The sequence below is a fragment of the Lepus europaeus genome, chromosome 2, assembly GCF_033115175.1.
Source record: "Lepus europaeus isolate LE1 chromosome 2, mLepTim1.pri, whole genome shotgun sequence".
NCBI lineage: Eukaryota > Metazoa > Chordata > Mammalia > Lagomorpha > Leporidae > Lepus > Lepus europaeus.
Genome location: NC_084828.1, coordinates 147,210,512 through 147,230,902, shown reverse-complemented (window position 1 = coordinate 147,230,902; position 20,391 = coordinate 147,210,512). Strand labels below are relative to the sequence as shown.

Sequence of the window (20,391 nt, the reverse complement as noted above, 5' to 3'; positions counted from 1 at the left end):
AGAAATGAAAGCACACCTCAGACATGTAGGGTGGAGATAAGGTGTCCCTCAGGGAAGTTCATGATCCTAAAGGCGTGTGTGAGGAAGAAGGAGCGTCTCACAGTCGGCAGGGGCAGGAACGAAACTTGCTAAATGCAGAGGATGGAGAAAGAAGGGAATTTTGAAAAGACTTAAAGGTGAAAGCTTGGAAATGGTGGAAAAGAACACTTCCAGAAGTAAACTGGTGTAACTGTTCTCCTGAGACAAACACTATGGCCATAATTAAATACTAAAATAAAACAAAATGGAAGGCAACAAAAGCTCCACACAAACATGCCAGGAGCAGCAGTAGAGATCTGGGGATGTTTGGGCACGATGGAAGGGTCAGTGCACTGGGTCATGTTAATAATTCAGTTCTTTAAGTACTTAACACAGGCTTAAAGTAACCACTTAGGTGTTCAGCACAGTGGTTACCCTGCCGCGTGGTACACCCGCATCCCTTTTTGGAGTGCCTGGTTCAAGCCTTGGACGCTCCACTTCTGATCCAGCTTCCTGCTAATGTACACCCTGACAGACAGCAAGCTCAAGTATGTAGGCCCCTGCCACCCACATGGGGAAACTAGATGGAGTTCCAGGCTCTTAGCTTCAGGCTGGCCCAGCGCCAGCTATTGCAGGCACTTGGGGAGTGAGTCCAGTGGCTGGAATATCTACTCTCTTTGTTTCACTGCCTTTCAAATAAAATGAAAATAAATATATTTGAAATACACTAAGCAAAAATGGATAAAATTAATGAAAAAAATTAAATTGATGGTATTGGGGAAGAGTTTAACACCGCTTTCTCAATAATTGATAGAATGGGCAGACAAAAAAGTCAGTAAGGTGAAGATTTGATCAAAATGAACAGAATTGGCCTACTTAACCTAAACAGCATTGCATTGAATACACAGCAAATACATGATCTTTTCAGGTGAATATGGAACACCTCCCACTACTGCCATTCCGATATCAACGTATTTCAGAAGATTGAAATTGTATGTTTTTTGACCAAAGTGGATTTAAGCTAAAACTCAGAGCAACACAAGACCAAAAAATACTAAAATGCTTGGAAATTAAACAATACATAGTGGCCCATGAGTCAAGAAGAAATCACAATGAAAATTACAAGATTTTAGACAAAATGATGATGAACTTGTTGCATGTTAAGACTTGTAGAGTGTAGCTAATATAATTCCTAGAGAGAATTTTAGTTCTCTGTGTATCTTTCAGAAAAAGAAAAGTTAGAACTCGGTGATCTGGGTATCTATTTTAAGAAATTAAAAAATGGGCTGGCACTGTGGTATAGCAGGTAAAGCTGCTGCTTGCAGTGCCAGCATCCCACATGGGTGCCAGTTCAAGTCTTAGCTGCTTCACTTCTGATCCAGCTCTCTGCCAAAGCACCTGGGAAAGCAGCAGAAAGTGTGGGAGATCTGGAAGAAGCTCCTGGCTCTTGGCTTTGGCCTGGCCCAGCTGTGGCTGTTGTGACCATTTGAGAAGCGAACCAACAGATGGAAGTTCATCACTCTGTCTCTCTCTGTCTCTCTGTCTCTCTGTCTCTCTCTCTCTCCCTCCCTCCCTCCCTCCCTCTCCATGTAACTCTGGCTTTCAAATAAATAAATTTAAAAAATCTTAACAACAATAACAAATTAAGACCAAGCAAAGGAGAAAGTTGTAGTAAACATAACAGCAGAAACTAAAAAGATAGAAGACAACTGTATAAGAAAGCATGAACAAAGTCATTACTGGTGTTTAAACAAATTAGTAAGATTGATAATCCTGGTAAGAAACATTAGGAAAAAGTGAATAGCTACTCGCTGGAACTGAAAAAAAGTAACCACTATACAGTCTGTGAAGAAGATACTAGGAATTACTTCATCTGAAAATATTAAAAATTAGATGTAATAGAAAAATTCACAGGAAAGCTCAGCACACAGGAAAAGTTAAAACTTGTGAATAGTACCCTACCTGTTAAATTTATTATTGAACAACCTTTCCACAGAGAAACTTCTCTGGTTCAGCTGGCTTCCATGGTGAATTCTTCCAGACATTTTAAAGAAAAAGTAACAAATTTTGTACAGAGTATTTCAGAGAACAGAAAAAAGATCCTCTTAGCACATTTTGTGGGGGGGGGGGGAAAAAAAAGCATAATCTTAATTGTAAGGCCTAAGAAAAACATAACAGGAAAGGAGAATTACAGACCAATTCCTTATGAGCAAGAATGTGAAACTGTTAAATAAAATATTAGCAAATTCAATCTAGCAATATATAAAAAGGATTTTACATTATGACCCAATTGGCTTATTCTAGACGCTGAAGGTTGCTTTAATATTTGTAAATCTCTATAACTCACCACATTTTCAGAGGACAAAACCCATAATTATCGCAAATGGTCCAGAAAAAGAATTTAATAAAATTGAATTATCCATCCATAATAAATTTTAAATCTCTTGGCAAATTAGAAATAAAAGGAAACTTCATTAATCTGATAAAGCGGTATAGGAGTCATAAAAGATTTCATGGAAATGTGTTTCATGAAGAAACTATGCATGGGTTCCAGAATTTTGCACCTAAGTAAACCTATTTGCTCGTTAACATGTCTGCATGGGATCTAGGCTGAGGCACACAGGAGGTTATGACATGAGCTTGGAAAGAGCCCCTATCAGAACAGCACGAATTCTGCTAAAACTGAAGCAAGAACAAACATCAGATTGATGGTGAAGAATAGTGAAATCATTGATGCTTTAAAAGAAATTTATGGAGACAAAGTACTAAAGAAATCAGCAGCTTACAAATGGATAATTCATTTTAAGAAGCAATGCGATGTTGAAGATGGAGCCCACAGAGACAGACCATCCACTTAAATCTTTAAGGAAAAGCTTAATTGTATTCATTGTCTAACTGAAGAAGACTAATGATTAACAGCAGAAACAATAGCCAGCACCATAGACATCTCAGCTGCTTGAGCTGACACAGTTCTGAGTGAAAAGTTAAAGTGGGGCAAGCTATCTGTCACGCAGGAGCCAGACACCTGTTGCACCCAGCTCAACCTCAAACAAGAGCAGAGGTTTGAAGGGGAACTTCAAACAGGTGGGATTATGATCCTGAAGGATTTCTTCCAAGAATCACAACAGATGTAACATGGCTTTACCAGATATAGGCCTTGTGGCACAGCAGGTTGAGCTGCTGCTTGGGATGCCTGCCTCCCTTGTTACAGCACTGGTTCAAGTCCTGGATCCTCTGCTTTCAATCCAGCTTCCTGCTCATTGCCAAGGAGGCAGTAGATGATGGCTCAGGTACTTGGGGACCTGCCACTTATATGGGAGACTCAGAAGAAGTTCCTGGCTCCTGGCTTTGGCCTATTGCAGGCAACTGGGGAGTAAACCAGTGGATGGAAGATGTTTTTCTTAAAAAACAAGAAAAAGTAGAAATATGGCTTTACCAGTATGATCTTGAAGACAAAGCACAGTCAAAGCAATGGCCATCAAGAAGTGGATGTGGTCCAGTCAAAGCGGAAGCTGACCAGGCAGGAGCAAAGGCCATCGCAATGATTTTTTTCTCCTGTGCTCAAGACACAGTATTTCCTTAGTCACTTGCTGAGCTCTCTCACACTTTTTTTTTTTTTTTTTAAATATTTATTTATTTGAAAGAGAGACAGAGAGAGGGAGAGAGGTCTCCCACCTCCAGATTCACTCCCCAAAGGCACAAAACAGCCAGGGGTTTAGGCCAAGTTGAAGCCAGGAGCCCAGAACTCCATCCTGGTCCCCTGTATGGTAGATAGGGGCCAGCCACTTGGGCCATCTTTCTTTGCTTTCCCAGGTGCCTTAGCAGGGAGCGGGATCAGAAGCTGAGCAGTCGGGCTCTAACTGGTGCTCTGACCTGGCATGCTGGCATTGTAGCAGCATAACCTGCTGTGCCACAACACCAGCCCCTTTATTGGCCATGTTGAACATTCTTCTAATTTGAACTTTAGAAAGATTCCTTCCATACCTCCTCCAAAACCTCCTAGAATTCTGTATTGTAATTGCATCAACTTCTTCCTCTTTTAGGAAGTTTAGATTTCTGCATTCTCATTTGATATGTTGTGATGAGATGACTACCTCTTGTTCCTGTTTTCCCTTTCTCCACTTATCAATAGATGAAAAAATTGTTAAAGATTATTGATTTAAGAAGGAGAGAGAGACTAAGAAAGCTCCCATCTCATCTGGTGGTTAACTCCCCAAGTACCTGCTTGAGCTGGGGCTGAGCTGAGAACCAAAACACTATCCAGGTCTCCCATGAGTGGGAGGAACCCAATTATTTGAGCCAGCACCCCTGCCTTCCAGAGTCTGTATTGGCAGGAAGCTGGAGTCAGTAGCCAGAGCTGGGTATTCAACCCAGGTGCACTGATATGGGACACAAGCATCTTAAACAATAGGCTTACCCAAATAGATGAGATTCTGATTGGTTTTCATGAGACATACTGCTGGATGCACACAGATATGAGGGCAAGGCATGAAATAGCTATGGTCGGCTTCCAATAATTGAAAAAAATGGGTTGGGATAACTTACTGTGGCTGGTGGAACTGATTTCTCTGAAGCTGGCTAAATTGTAGCAGGTGCAAGCACCTATTGTCTTGAAGTCTGACATTACTGTTTTACACTTTGACTTGTATCTTATTCCTGAAGTCACACAGATTTGTGTGCATGTATGTGAAGTATTCTTTCTCTTTTTTTTTCATGAGTTTTTTTGATGAAAATCATTGGGGAGAATACATCAGAGCATGTGAGAGCATGAGTTTTCATCTCAGTTTAGAAATTCTAGAACAGTTGTTTGTTCTCCGGTTGTTTTAAATAACTAGATATTTGACCTCTGAGAAGTGGGATATTACCACATATGTACATTTGAGAACCTGAATAGAAAACAAGTCCAAAACGTATTTCCTATTTTTCTGTTTCAAGGATATTTCACTGCTAATAATGAAAAGAATTATCACCTATCTACTTTTTAGGTTGGAAGATTGCATCAGCAGATGGAAGAACATGAGAAAATCAAGCAAGAGATGGCTATGGAGTATAAGCAAGAGTTAACGAAACTACATGAAGAAGTAAGATGTTAATTCTGTTACACATTGTGTAGTTCTGTTTCTTTTACATGTGAGAATCTTGTTAATGAGAGCCAGTTTCTGCTTTGTAAAGAACCTTACCTAATAATGTGTTTGATGTTACCCAGAACAAGAATTCTGGGTAGAATATTTACTCTCATGGTTTAGGAAAAAAATACTTTTGGCTTTATTTCATTCCAAAGTACTGCTCTCTTGCTTACTGAATGTCGGTGCTGCACAAGAGTATGGTTTTGAGAACCCCAGACCTAGAAAACATGAAAAGCTTTTTTGTTGTTTTTATAATGGGGGGTAGGAGTGAAGTCCTTAAGTACAAGGCTATTAAAATTAAAGTTTTGTTTAAGTATTATCTTTTCTTTGAGTATATTCCTTTGCTAGTATTTATTTTCTATATGTGATTTTCAATTTTGTTTTGCGATTCTAACATGCTCTCAATCTATTTCCAGTACTGGTTACCACTGCTCTACCAATTTGTCCCACCACTGCTGTTTACAAATTTCGTAGATTTTAAGTATATAAATAACTATTTTTCTACAGTTAGGCAGACTGAAAAGAAGCTATGAAAAGCTGCAGAAAAAGCAAATAAGAGAATTCAGAGGAAATGCCAAAAATCACAAAGAAGATCGTTCTGAAATTGAGAGGTTAACTGGAAAAGTAGAGGTATGTTCACAGTAATTTGTTCCTGGTGATTGCCAGCCTTCCTGTAGGAAAATGCTGTTTCTAATAGTGTGATTTCATGAAGCCAGTTTGCTACCATCTCCTAGACTGCCAGTGAGCTATTTCAGAGGTGGAGGGGCCCCCGTCCGTCCCATCATCCTCTAGTTCCCGTGGTTGACAGGGTTACTAGCTATTAGTCGTTCTCAGCAGGGCAGTACCTCCCTGAGAGGACACTTGGAAATGTATGGGACATTTGTTTTGCTTGTCAGTGATAGCACATGAAGCTGGCGTTCACAGGCCAAGGACCAGGGACCTTCAACATGCCTGGTACTGATGCCCGCAGGAAGCGTGATTTGTGCTCAGGATGGCAGTGTCTGCCCCATGGAGAGACACTGAGCACTAATGACCAGCAGTCCTCCTTAGGCAGTGTCCTTGCCCGAACTCTTGGTGTATCTCGAGCCTCTGGCTGACGTCATTTTTCTGAAGAGTGGGCAGCTCCATGCTTATTGTCTGTACTGATTCCCTAGGGGACGTAAGAAGTTGCGGAAGGAGCATTGCAGGGCTGCCACTCGTTGCTCCTTGGAAGCCTCACTCCCCTCGTGTCTTCCCTGTCAGCTCTTCAGCACACACGGGAACTGCACGGGGTACTTTTGGGCCCTCAGAGATCGAGTCCAGTAGCATGGCATGGAACCTAGGGGTGTGCAGGTTACCCAGCTCCCCCAGCCGATTCCAAATGGAGAAACATTGTTCAACCTCCGGGTGACCCGTCACTCAAATATGCCAGCATATTAGTGCTACCTAGAGTTATAACTTATGAGTTAAATATTCTTTTACCTCTCAATATTTGTGTGCATCTCAAGAGCTTAGAATTGGAGGACTGTTCAAATACTCATCCCCTCCTGCTCTCTTCAGTGGTTGCTTTTGCTACCCGAACCCTGTCCTGTGCTACTTGCTCCTCATTGCTGTTTGCTGAACAACTCTTCTTTCTACTTCCAAACTCCACCTTTGTTTCTCACGTCAGAAGCCTACACCACCAGTCAGCATACATACAACCAAGGTGGTCCCCGTCAGGTCCCGAGGTTACTCCCCTGGCTTGGGGATTTTGGCTCCCAGCTCAGTGTCATTATCTCCTCATTCTCCTCATAACTGTGGAGCATTTCAGTATCCGCAGGATGATGCTTGTAATATCTTGGCCTCAGAGTCCCTTGGCATCTCTCTTTCTTTCTTTCTTTCTTTCTTTTTTTTTTTTTATTATTTAAGATTTGTATATTTTATTTGAAAGGCAGAGTTACAGAGAGAGAGAGAGAGAACTTCCATCCATTGGTTTACTCCCCAAGTAGCTGCAGTGGTCAGAGGTGGGCCAGACCGAAGCCAGGAGCCAGGAGCTTCTTCCAGGTCTCCCACGTGGGTAACAGGGCCCCAAGCACTTGGGCTGTCTTCCACTGCCTTCCTAGGCCATTGCAGGGAGCTGGAGCAGAAGTGGAGCAGGCTGAATTGAAACAGTTCCCATTCTGGGGCTGGTGCTGCAGGTGGCAGTTTAGCCTGCGAAGCCATTGCACCAGCTGCATCCTTTCCTTCTTCCTGGGTGTTTCCTTCTCACCTCTGTCCTGTCCACGGACTCCTGTTGCAGCTCTTAGGCCTCAGTGTCACCAGTATTTGCAAACCCTGTATAATCACATTTTTTTTAAACTTTTATTTAATGAATATAAATTTCCAAAGTACAGCTTATGGATTACAATGGCTTTTCCCCCCATAACTTCCCTCCCACCCGCAACCCTCCCCTCTCCCACTCCCTCTCCCATCTCATTCACATCAAGATTCATTTTCAATTTTCTTTATATACAGAAAATCAGTTTAGTATATATTAAGTAAAGATTTCAACAGTTTGCACCCACACAGAAACACAAAGTGAAAAATACTGTTTGAGTACTAGTTATAGCATTAAATCACAATGTTCACATTAAGGACAGAGATCCTACATGAGGAGTAAGTGCACAGTGACTCCTGTTGTTGACTTAACAAATTGACACTCTTGTTTATGGCGTCAGTAATCACCCTAGGCTCTTGTCATGAGTTGGCCAAGGGTATGGAAGTCTTTCAAGTTCGTCAACTCTGGTCATATTTAGGCAAGGTCATAGTCAAAGTGGAAGTTCTCTCCTCCCTTCAGAGAAAGGTACCTCCTTCTCTGATGACCTTTCTTTTTTTTTTTTTTGGCAGGCAGAGTGGACAGTGAGAGAGAGAGACAGAGAGAAAGGTCTTCCTTCGCCGTTGGTTCAGCCTTCAATGGCCGCCGCGGCAGGCGCTGCAGCCAGTGCACCGCGCTGATCCGAAGGCAGGAGCCAGGTGCTTCTCCTGTTCTCCCATGGGGTGCAGGGCCCAAGCACTTGGGCCATCCTCCACTGCACTCCTGGGCCATAGCAGAGAGCTGGCCTGGAAGAGGGGCAACCAGGACAGAACCGGCACCCCAACCAGGACTAGAACCCGCTGTGCTGGCACCGCTAGGCGGAGGATTAGCCTGTTGAGCCACGGCGCTGGCCTGATGACCTGTTCTTTCCACTGGGATATCACAGAGATCTTTCATTTAGGTCTTTTTTTTTTTTTTCCCAGAGTGTCTTGGCTTTCCATGCCTGAAATACTCTCATGGGCTTTTCAGCTGGATCTGAATGCCTTAAGGGCTGATTCTGAGGCCAGAGTACTGTTTAGGACATCTGCCATTCTATGAGTCTGCTGTGTATCCCACTTCCCATGTTGGATCGTTCTCTCCCTTTTTTTTATTCTATCGGTTAGTATTTTCAGGCACTAGTCTTGTTTATGTGATCCCTTTGACTTTTAGTCCTATCATTATGATCAATTGTGAACAGAAATTGATCACTTTGACTAGATCAGCTCTTGCTCTGTTGATGAACAACTTAATACTTTATCCCTTTTAGTATTTTTTTGTTTGTTCTACTTAATACTATTGGTTGAATTCTGTAACTAATTATTCTGTAACTAGTTATTCTTAAGTGTTGAAACTTAACTGAAAAGTGATCCCTGTTAAATATAAGAGTGGAAATAAGAGAGGGAAGAGATGTACAATTTGGGACATGCTCAAGCTGACTTGCCCCAAATGGTAGAGTTAGAAACATACCAGGGGATTCCAATTCAATCCCATCAAGGTGGCATGTAGAATCGCATTTTTAAGTATCTCTCTGACTACTATCTTCTCAGCTGTGCTCCCTGGAGTCCTTTGATTTTCAAGTCATTAGCCATCCCTTAAAGCGACTGCATTCTGTCACCATTTCACTGTTCTACATCTACTTCCCGCCTTGAGATTAAATTTCGTGGCTACATTCCTTACCTTCCCCCTCATCTCCCTGCCCCTGCACCCTCAGCTGTCAGTGCTTTCTTTCTGGTCACAGATGTCCAACACCGGGCCGTCTCACCTGTCTGCACCTGTGCCCATAGCCCCTGCCTGCCCTCCTGGAGGAGTTAGCCATGCCCTCCTCCTTCTCAGCCATCCCCCTCTGTCCTCTTAAATAACCTCTCTTCTCTGCCCCTTTTTCTCCTACATTATATAACTGTGTTTCTTCAGGTACCTGTACTTCTCTGCTGTTTGGCACCAACTCAGTAATGTTTTTGTCCCCTCAGACTGTGGGAGCTGTGTACGTGGTGGTCACCCGAAACCTCCCCATTCCTGAAGCCTGGGGCCTGTGCTCGTCTTTCTCTTCCTGTCTGCAGCTGTGGCTAAGCTGTGGTCTCTTCCTGCTCCTCAGAACACATTCTTGATTTGGCTTTGAGAAAAACACATTTTCTTTGTTTTTCTCCTATTGCAATAGCCACTCTTTCTCAATCTCCCTTGTTCTCTAACCTTTTAACGTTGGAATACCCTAGAGGAATGTCACTGGATTTCCCCCGCCCCACCCCATCTATGCTCATTCCTCTGCTGATTTCATTCAGTCTTGTAGCTTTAACACTATGTATGATGACAGTTCCCAAATTGTTTTTTACTTATATATGTATACGTGTGTGTGTGTGTGTGTGTGGTCTGACCTTTCTGTTGGAAAACAACTTTCTACTGCCTGCGTCACATCTGCACTATGTGCACTATGGCACTATGTGCCAGACTTAGCGTGGTCCTGACTTTCTCTTCCCCGTGTCTCCATTACCAGTTTCTGTTTCGGTTGCATTCCTCAGTTTGCTTCAGCCTAAAACCCTGGAGTCATCTTTGACTTCTCTTTTCATGGCATAGCAGCCAGATGATTGTGCTGTATTCGAGCCAGCGTGTCCCCTCCTGCACAACGACCTCCTGGTAGCTTCTTCTAAAAGCCAAAGTTGCCTCAGTGAATTACACAGCTTCACATCCATTAACTGCCTGGCCTCGTCCCTTTTCGCTTCCCTTTTCTCTCATTCCCTTCCAGCCGCGCCGGCCTTCTTGTTCACACACACACACCCCAGGACGCTTCCACTTGAGGGTTGTTCTCTGTCTCCCTAGGTGTTTACTCACCTGCAGTCCCCAGCTCTGAGTACTCCAAGCTGTGTACGTGTTCCCTTCCTCTGTAGGGCACGGTGGCCATCCTCTGTGGTACGTGAACGTGTCGCCCATTGCCCTCTGAATGAATGGAGCTTGGATTTCTGTTTGTTTTGTTATGTGTTGCATCCTAGATCCCTAACTGGCACCGATGTGGCATGTGTAGTAGAATGACTGGGTGCATACCAGAATTCTGATTCGCAGGTGTCCTGAGGAGCAGACGACTTCTAGAGTTGAGAGTCCTGGGGGACAGTGCTAGGACTTTCCTCTCCCTTTGATTTGTCCCATTTTCATAAATATGGGGCTTGTTTTCTTGGTCATGCGATTTGAAGTTACTGTTGATTCATTGTTGATTTTGCACTATTTGACGTTGGTTTACAATTATCTGTTTAAATTTACCAGATTTCCCTTACTATTCAAATCTTTTTGCAGTTTTTCTGTTGAGATAATAGTTTGGGTATTAAAGAATTTTGTGTTCTCTGAATCTACTTGGTTCCTGAGCTTTATACACTGAGACATTAGAAGTGAGCTAGCAAGGGCCTCACCTGAAAATTTGCTTGAATCTATTCAGTTCCTAGGTCTGGATAACAAGAATGTGGATAGTGAGGGACATCTGTAATCATGTTTTGAAGTTTCAGTTATCTTAGCCTAAGTTTCCAGAAAAATAAAAAAAAATTGCAGCAACCCTTAGGTGGCAGCAAATCTATGAAAATCATCACCAACCCAGAGTTCAGCATCTGGATTTCACACTCTTCACCACTGGGGTGTTAAATCTAGAAAGACAGATATCCGGAGGGCACAGTATGTGAGGAAGTCAGCATTACTGGTCGGTTCTATCAGCTAAGTGGGTAATGGGGCCCCTGCCGTGGAGAAGAGTGCCAATGTACCCAGGGCTGTGAGGAAGGTTAAAGTAAAAGTGAACCTGGGAGCTGGCGACGGGGAGGGAAGCACGTGAAGTTAAGGACCTTCATTGGCTCTGCAGGAATTCCGTCAGAAGTCGCTGGACTGGGAGAAGCAGCGTTTGATTTATCAGCAACAGGTGTCTTCTCTGGAGGCACAAAGGAAGGCGCTGGCTGAGCAGTCAGAGATAATTCAGGTAGGCTTAAGACATTTTAAAATAAGGAGATTTTGGTGAAATTGGACCACCTGCGTGTGACTTCGTGGTGCCGGCCAGTCTGTCTCAGCTTGGTTCTGCTCTCTGCTGTTTGCCCAGAGCAAGCCTCCCTTCTGCTTACAGTGTGTCCTCTTTAGCATGTCCACGGCTCACCTTCCTCCTGCCCTCACACAGCTGCACGCCCACTCTGCGGCCACGCTGTCCTGGGGTCCACGTGCTCCTTGTTTGCTGTCCTCGCTCTCGCTGCCTCGCTCACTCTGTGCTCAGGTTCATGTCGCTCTTCTCAGCTTGGTCTCGCGTGCTGTCCACGTCTCCCCTTCTCCTTGCTGCCATCTTCCTCCCCTTTCCCATTTCCTTGTGTGTCTCTTTGCATCTCTTGGTTCTCCCTCTGTCCAGGTCTTGTTCCGTCTCACAGCCGGGGAACCTCAGGCAGTCTGCCTATTTGGACTCAAATGCTGAGAGATTCATACTTTGTTGGTGCCCATGCTAATTGAAAAAGTGTCCTTTAGGCAATGACACTTTTGAAAAATAATAATTTTTGACATCCCATGTGGGATCTGTCCTTAATGTGTTGTCTAATGTGCAGTGATGCTATAACTAGTACTGGAACAGTATTTTTACACTTTGTGTTTCTGCGTGGGTACAAACTGATGAGATCTTTACTAATTATATACTGAATCGATCTTCTGTATATAAAGATAATTGGAAATGAAAAAAAAAAAACAACCTGGTGTTAAATTGGAAATGACATAGAAAATTAATTTTTTAAAAAAAATATTATGTAGGATCTCTGTCTTTAATGTGCTGTACACTCTTATTTAATGCTATAACTAGTACTCCAACAGTATTTTTTTTCACTTTGTGTTGCTATATGGGGGCAAACTGTTGAAATCGTTACCTAATATATACTAAACTGATCTTCTGTATATAAAGAGAATTGAAAATGAATCATGATGTGATTGGAAGGGGAGTGGGAGCGGGAAAGGGGAGGGTTGTGGGTGGAAGGGAAGTTTTGGGAGGGGGAAGCCATTGTAACCCATAAGCTGTACTTTGGAAATTTATATTCATTAAATAAAAGTTTAATAAAAAAATAATGAAAAATAATAATAATTTGGCCAGGCCAAAGCAGGTCTTGCACGAGGGTGGCAGGGATGCAGGCACCTGAGCCCTCCCCTGCTGCCTCCCAGGACATGGATTAACAGGAAGCTGGAATCAGGAGCGGAGTTGGGACTCGACCCCAGGCACTGGAGTATGGGCTGCTGGTGTTCCACGTGGCACCTAACTGCTGTACCAAATGCCTGCTGCAGAGACACTGTTTAAAACACCGACAGAAACTTCTGATTGAAAAGTTAGCTGAAACCAAAGAATGCATACCTCATTTAGAAATATGTCTTCTTAGAACATAGCTCATTTGCTTTTTCAGTTAAAGTCCAGAACAGGCGAGGAAATGAAGAGAGAACATGATTGTTTAGGACCACCACTAGATGCTGTCTCAGGGCTTCTGGGTGCAGGTTGTTATGTTACCTGTTTAACATCGTGATCTTCTGTCAAGGTCGGTGGTGGTCTCCCTTTTATAGAGAACAGACTTGGATTAATTAAGAAGCCCCCTCCTCCCCACACACACATTTCAAAAGACTTTTTGCACTTATTTGGTGTTTTAAGGCTTTTTGTTTGTCCTCACTGAAATAGCAGCTGTCAGATAGTCTACCAAGAATGGCTCTGCTGTGACTTCACCCATAATGGCAGGAGGGGCCCATAGCAACCCCCAGAAAACAAATTATTTTGTTTCCTTTTCTTTTGTTTTAATGATTTATTTATTTATGTGAAGGGCAGAGACAAAAACAGAGAAAGAGAGATCTTCCATCCTCTGATGCACTACTCAGATGATCACAATAGCCCGGACTGGAGAAGGCCTGGAATTCCATCCGGGTTTCCTCTGTGGGTGGCATGGGCTCAAGGACTTGGGTCATCTTCCACTGCTTTTCCAGACACGTCAGCAGGGAGCTGATCAAAGTGGAGCAGCTAGAACTCTTAACTGGTGCCCATTTGGGATGTCAGCATCACAGACAGCAGGTTAATCTGCTGCACCACAGTGCCAGCCCCAACACATTATTTTCTAGGGCATAGCCAGCAATGTAGCCAGAGCAGACCAAGAAAATCCTGAGATGTGCAGACTACAGTTTTTTGACCTAAGGGATAAAGTGCTATACAATCCTAGTAACTATGAGATATTGTTAGATTTTAACTGTAGCCTTAGGTTGGCAAAAAAGCAAATTGAGTCTTAATTTTTACAGTTTTCAATTATTTATCCACGGAGTGTTATAATTGATTGCAGATACTTTAATCAAATTACTGTTATCCAGTTTTAAATTACTTTTTTGATGATCAACTCTGCATAATTAAAATTTCATTGTTAGTAAAAATGGGATTTTTATTTATCATAATTTGGCAAGGGCTAGAAGAAGAAGCCCTTAAAGAGCCAACATTTGTTTTCCCTCCTAACATTATTTGAATTATCCTTCTGATAGTTTTGTTTAAACTAAAATTATCTGATTTTTCAACTAAAAAAATTTGCTTCTAAATGTGTTTCTCTTTCTCCCTTAGCAAACTAAAGAGAATAAAATCTGTGGACCAATGTTGTGTGGTCCTCATTTCTTAAACACTTAAGTAAACATCCGTAGACATTCATAGTTACCATTGTCTTGCCAGTCTTTTTTGTTGTGGTGGTGGTAGAATGCCTGTGACAACTTCTGCCTCCTTAACTGTTTTTAAGTGGGTGGTACATTAGTGTCAGCTCTGTGTGAAGTGCCAGGCAGCAGATCCCCAGAAGGTTTTCATCTTACAGAACTGAAACCGTACCCTTCCTGCCTTTTTATTAGCACTAACGCTGTCTTCTTTCCCAGCAGGTTAGCTGCAGTGTGCCAGTATCACATGAACAGAATAAGTCACTTCTTAATATGGTCTCAGTGTAGTTTAATACCCAGTCTGTCCACATTTCCCCACTGTGTTCTTATGGTTGGATGTTGTAGTCAGAGTCCGGTCAGGCTGGAGATGTTTGTCACCACTGAAGGGTAGCAATAAAACATCCGAGAGATTGGCACATGGATGGCCCCTCCTCCAGGGAAAAATTCCTTGGCATGAGTTTTTTCCTTATGTGTTTCTAACATGTAAGAGTAGAATTGAGAAATAACTCTCACTCTGTAAGTCACTTTTCTTGAGTTCTTTCCTTTCCATCAGCTATTAAAATTACACAGTACATGTTCTTTTAGAAAAATGAGGAAATGTAGCTAAAATGAACATTAAATAAAGTCACTTACAATTCTCTTTTAGATGTTTACCACGATTGTCATTTTGATGTAAGTGCCTGTGTACAACGTACATCGCACTGCATACATTTGATAGGAAGACTGGGCTGTGTGCGTGAAAGGAGCTGTGAACAGGCAGCAGCTGAGCAACGAGCGTACAGGGCTTAGCGCCTTGTGTGCTCTGTACTTGTGTGCGTTTGAAATTTTCCATGAAATATTTAAAAATGTACTTCAAAAAGTTCATGGAAATATGAAATTAAGAGACAAGTTTCTTTTTTTTCTTTTTCTTTTTTCTTTTTTTTGACAGGTAGAGTGGACAGTGAGAGAGAGAGACGGAGAGAAAGGTCTTCCTTTACCATTGGTTCACCCTCCAATGGCCGCTGCGGCCGGCGCACCGCGCTGATCTGAAGCCAGGAGCCAGGTGCTTCTCCTGGTCTCCCATGCGGGTGCAGGGCCCAAGGACTTGGGCCATCCTCCACTGCCTTCCCGGGCCATAGCAGAGAGCTGGCCTGGAAGAGGGGCAACCGGGATAGAATCCGGTGCCCCAACCGGGACTAGAACCCCGTGTGCTGGCGCCGCAGGCAGAGGATTAGCCTATTGAGCCGCGGTGCCAGCCCTGACAAGTTTCTTTTGGCATGTAAACATTTTGAAATCGATGGGAAATTTTTAATCATATGCTTTTTCCATGGCCTGTCTGAAGGCTCCCTCTCAGAGTGCTGAGTGATCAGCTCACTAAGCTTTCTGAAGATGCCCTTTGGAGTGCTTATTACTAAGTCACAGAACTATACTAAGAACTTTTAAATACAGTATTCTATTCAATTTTTTAAAGATTTATTTATTTATTTGAAAGGCAGAGTTACAAAGAGGCAGACGCGGAGAAAGAGAGAGATCGTCCGTCCCTTGGTGCACTCCCCAGATGGCTGCAAGAGCTGGAGCTGTGCCAGCCTGAAGCCAGGAGCCAGGAGCTTCTACCAGGTCTCCCACATCAGTGCAGGGGCCCAAGGACGTGGGCCATCTTCTACTGTTTTTCCAGGCTGTAGAAGTAGAGCAGCTGGGATTGAACTGGTGCCCACTTAGGGCACAGCTTTACCCATGATACACCACAGCCCCAGCCCAGAATAGTCATTCTTAAAGATTTTAGTATATACTTTTGTGTACTGCCAAGCTGGGAAGTCCTGGCCTGGCTGAGGACGCCGGATCCCATTGTCACCCTCAGCGTGTCTTCAAGCCATCTGCCACCTCCAAGCTCCTCAGTAGAAAACTGTGACCACACCCACTTAAGTATTTTAATGTCTATTGTAAAAGTGCTCTCCAGAGATGGATCGATACAGACTTTCTAGAAATATCTGAGAATGTCCATTGCTCAACATTGAGCCCCCGTTTTTTTTTTTTTTTTTTGTCTCCTCCGAATTTTAGACTTGTCTTTGCCAATCTAATTAGGGGAAAAATGGTACTACCTGATTAGTTTTTTAATTTGCATTTCTGTAATTCTGAATGGGGTTGAACACTTAATCTGTTTTCTAGCCTTTTTCATTCTTTTGTAAATTGTGTCCTTTGCCTTTTTTTCTTTGATGTGTACATTTTACTGTTTTGAAAGAGCTCTTCAGACAGTGAGTATGGACTATGAGCCTTTTGCTGTTGTGTGTTTATCCAATTCACATTAATTTTGTCAAGCAGTTTTATGAAAATATATTGTTTTATAAACAATTACTTAGAACCACTTATTATGTCAGTTTTTTTCTTTAAGGTTTCAATCTTTGATATCATACTATACTTTCTTACTTAAGCCAAGATTTCTTCTACTGCTTTATAATTTAATTTGTATTATATCTAAAAATTGTTTTGGTCTAAGGTATCTGACAAAAGTGAAAATTTTTTTCAAATGATTATCTACATGATTTACTGATTGTTACATCTTGAGGATTTGACAGAATGCAGAATAATAAATGAATATACTAGCCAACATTTTTAAAAGAAAAGTAATGGAGGGTATTCTATCATATTAAAGTGTGTTTCATTAAAAAGTACCAGTTTTAAACAATGTGATTTATTAGATGCAGTGACAGAATGAGGTTATATAAGGATAAGAAAAGGATTGGTATAATTTAAAATGCAAGGTCCTTTCTGTTTAGGAAGCAAGAAATCACCTGCTATCTTCCCCCTTCCCTAGGTCATACAGTTTTGAAAAGGAAGGGTCTGGGGAAATCTTGGCGAACACAGAGAACATCTGAAAGAAAGTTAAAAATTTAGCCTGCACAGAGTGTAAGATATTTAGCTGTTAGGTAATGTGTGAGAAAGTAGAGGTGCATGTATGTTTTCCTTTTGAAATATTTAGCTATAGGATAATATTCGAGTTAATTTTAAACCTGCTGTTCGATATATATGAGGATGCACATTGGATTTTTAAATACAGCTTAGGAAGAAAGGAGGATCTGAAACGTTAATGTGTTGTGGTAGAATTATCAGAGTTAATTGAAATGTCCCAGACCTCCTGCTGACGGTTCCTAGTGACACAGACACAGCAGTGGAGAGAGGCTCTCAGAGGGAGCTGGGTTCTCTGCAGGCTCTTCAAGCTGCTGCCGGCTGGGAGTGCTGCAAGCCAGCGGCCTGCATGATGCATTTGGAGGTGGCGTTGATGGGGAGTTCGGTAAGGGACTAGGGATTAGGGATTGACGTCTGAGGTGAGCTCACCTTCATACTAGGATTCTTGGAAAATAAAACACCTTTGTTGATTCAAATCCTGTTTGTTCTCAATAATTTCACTGTCTGGGAAAATCATTTCCTTGGAGCACCAGAAAGTACATACCCCAGAGCCAGCAGGGATTTGGATTCTGCCTCCAATCCCCAGCCCTTCCCTGTTCTCTCCTACCCTTTAGCTGCCCACTTGTGTTTCCTCTCTGTGATGGAAATCACCTGCCTGCTTGCCAGCTAGCTTGCATGCCTTCTTTCTTTCCTTCTTCACTATTTTATTTATTTTTTAAATTTTTTATTTATTTATTTGAGAGGTAGTTACAGAGGGAGGGAGGGAGAGAGAGGTCTTCCATCCGCTGGTTCTTTCCCAAAATGGCTGCAACGGCTGAAGCTCAGCCAACCCGAAGCCAGAAGCCAGCAGCTTCTTCTAGGTCTCCCACGCAGGTGCAGGGGCCCAAGGGCTTGGGCCATCTTCTACCTTTTTCCCAGGCCATAGCAGAAAACTGGATCAGAAGTGGAACAGCCGGGTCTCGAACCAGCACCCATATGGGATTCCAGCACTGCAGGCGGCAGGTGGCTTTACTGGCTACACCACAGCGCCGGGCCACTTTTATTTTTAATTGACATATAATGTGCATATTTATGGGGTACAGTGTAACAGTCCCATATGTGTATAGAATATGTAATGATCACATTTATCAATTCTTTGTGGTAGGAACTTTCAAGCTCTCTGTTCTAGTTCTTTATAAACTGTATATCAAATTGTAATCGAGAACCATCCTAGTGTATTATAGAACATCCTAGTGGGTTATTCCTTCTAACTGTATTTTGGTACCCATTATCCAACCTCCCTACATCTTTCTACCTCCTTAATTTGGTTTTAGCCTCATCTGCTGTGATTTATATGTTGAAAAAATTCCACTCACTCCAGTAACCTAATTAAAATGCTAAATGTTAGATTAATAAGGGAAATTTCTGGTTCAAAAAAATTAATGGCAGTGGTTAGTGCAAACAAAAAAAAATTTAAAAACATGTTAGCCTTAAAGTACCCCTAAAGCCAGGTATTTGAAATAGTTGTTTTATAAATGATTTATATGATTATTTAGTATTAAAAGAGTTATTCTAGAGATTACCTAGTGCAACACTAATAAAAATAAAATATGGAGGCCGGTGCTGTGGCTCACTTGGTTAATCCTCCGCCTGCAGCGCCAGCATCCCATATGGGTGTTGGGTTCTAGTCCTGGTTGCTCCTCTTCCAGTCCAGCTCTCTGCTGTGGTCCGGGAAGGCAGTGGAGGATGGCCTAAGTGCTTGGGTGCCTGCACCCGCATGGGAGACCAGGAGGAAGCACCTGGTTCCTCACTTCAGATCGACATAGCTCGGACCGTGGTGGCCATTTGGAGGGTGAACCAACGGAAGGAAGACCTTTCTCTCTCTCACTGTCTAACTCTATCTGTCAAATAATAAATAAATAAATAAATAAGAGTCACGTGTATAATTTTAAAATGTTCTAACAGTTGCATTTAAAAAGTAAAAATGGTAAAGTTAATTTAAAAATATTTTTATTTAACCCAGTTTGTCAGAAATATCATTGCAACATTTGTAAGTAGATAACGTATGTTTTTAACCAAGTCTTTGAAATGCAGTGTGTGTTTCACACTCAGTTCAGAGCAGCTGCAGCTCAGACGCCCAGTAGCCAGTGACTGCCAGGGTGGACAGTGTAGGCCTCCTGTGTTCATGCTAGTTAATGAAAATTTAGGATTTGTCCTTTTCATTGTACTTAAAAACACTTCGTGTATTTTTATATGACTGAAATAGTAAATTCAAAAAGGAAGCTATGTTCTTGGTTCTTCAAAACAGGAGTTGGTTAGTTTTTAAGTAGAGTAAATCTAGACCCACTAGATAAACTCTAACTTCAACACTGAGCTTACTTTAAGACTGTAGGTTGGGGCCTGTGGCATAGTTGGCTGAGCATCGGTTCTAGTCCCAGTGGCTCCTCTTCTGATCCAGCTCTCTGCTGTGGCCTGGGAAAGCAGTAGGAGACCTGGAGGAAGCCCCTGGCTCCTGGGCAGTGGTTTCCCAGCTGTGCCCTGCCAAGCCCTGGGGCTGCTGGAAGTTTGGAGACAATGTTTACGGAGCAGTTACTCCAGTGAATCTGAACTTGGGTTGACTCTTTCATATTGTGGTAGTGATCTGGTAAAATGTTGTTGGCTCTTTACACTGGAATTGTGATCTGTAATTTTAAAGATTTATGTTTTCAGTGAGCGTTATGTTGTTACGAAGTTGAAACTCAGCTTCCTTCAAGTCTTCCTCCTTCATCATTTATTCTTTTATCATTTCCCTCTCACCTAAGGATGATCTGTGTGTTTCTTAGGCTCAGCTTGCCAACCGGAAACAGAAGTTGGAGTCTGTGGAGCTGTCCAGCCAGTCAGAGATCCAGCACCTGAGCAGCCGACTGGAGCGGGCCAACGACACCATCTGTGCCAACGAGCTGGAGATAGAGCGCTTGACCATGAGGGTCAATGACTTGGTTGGAACCAACATGAACATTCTGCAGGAGCAGCAGCAAAAGGAAGACAAGTTGAGGGAGTCTGAAAAACTGTTAGAGGTGTGCTTCAAGGCTACTGACCTGGAAGAAGTGTGTGTCTGGGAGATTTAAGAGAAGTTCATTAGCCCAGAGCTAGGTTCCGAAGTCCATGGTTTCTTCCCTATTCTGTAGCTGATGGAACAGATATTGATGGCTTTACTAATATTGTACCTGTTATGTTACTTGCAGTCTGATCTCCTAGCTCCCTTTTCTCATGAAATCCAAAAATCATAATAACGTCTGACTGTTTTTCTGAGCATTTTGCAGGCTCTTCAGGAAGAGAAGAAAGAACTGAAGGCCAGTCTTCAGTCCCAAGAAAATCTCATCCGTGAGGCAAGACTGCAGAAGGAAAGCCTACAAGCCAGATTAAAGGCAGCTGACTCTCAGTGCACAGCAGAAGCCCCAAGGTTAATTC

The 20,391-nt window shown here is 42.6% G+C and overlaps 1 protein-coding gene across 14 annotated transcripts in view; it reads left to right on the top strand.

Moving 5' to 3' along the window:
• Nucleotides 1-20,391, top strand: part of CEP63 (centrosomal protein 63) — a 49,000-nt gene that overhangs the window by 13,202 nt on the left and 15,407 nt on the right. For 13 of the 14 annotated variants that reach the window (XM_062214406.1, XM_062214447.1, XM_062214421.1 and 10 more), the window contains 5 exons: nucleotides 5,004-5,099; nucleotides 5,652-5,774; nucleotides 11,264-11,377; nucleotides 19,764-19,997; nucleotides 20,244-20,383. In XM_062214406.1, coding sequence (XP_062070390.1) covers nucleotides 5,004-5,099; nucleotides 5,652-5,774; nucleotides 11,264-11,377; nucleotides 19,764-19,997; nucleotides 20,244-20,383 — 707 coding nt within the window. The remainder of the gene's footprint in view (nucleotides 1-5,003; nucleotides 5,100-5,651; nucleotides 5,775-11,263; nucleotides 11,378-19,763; nucleotides 19,998-20,243; nucleotides 20,384-20,391) is intronic. The other variant, XM_062214360.1, reaches the window with a different exon arrangement.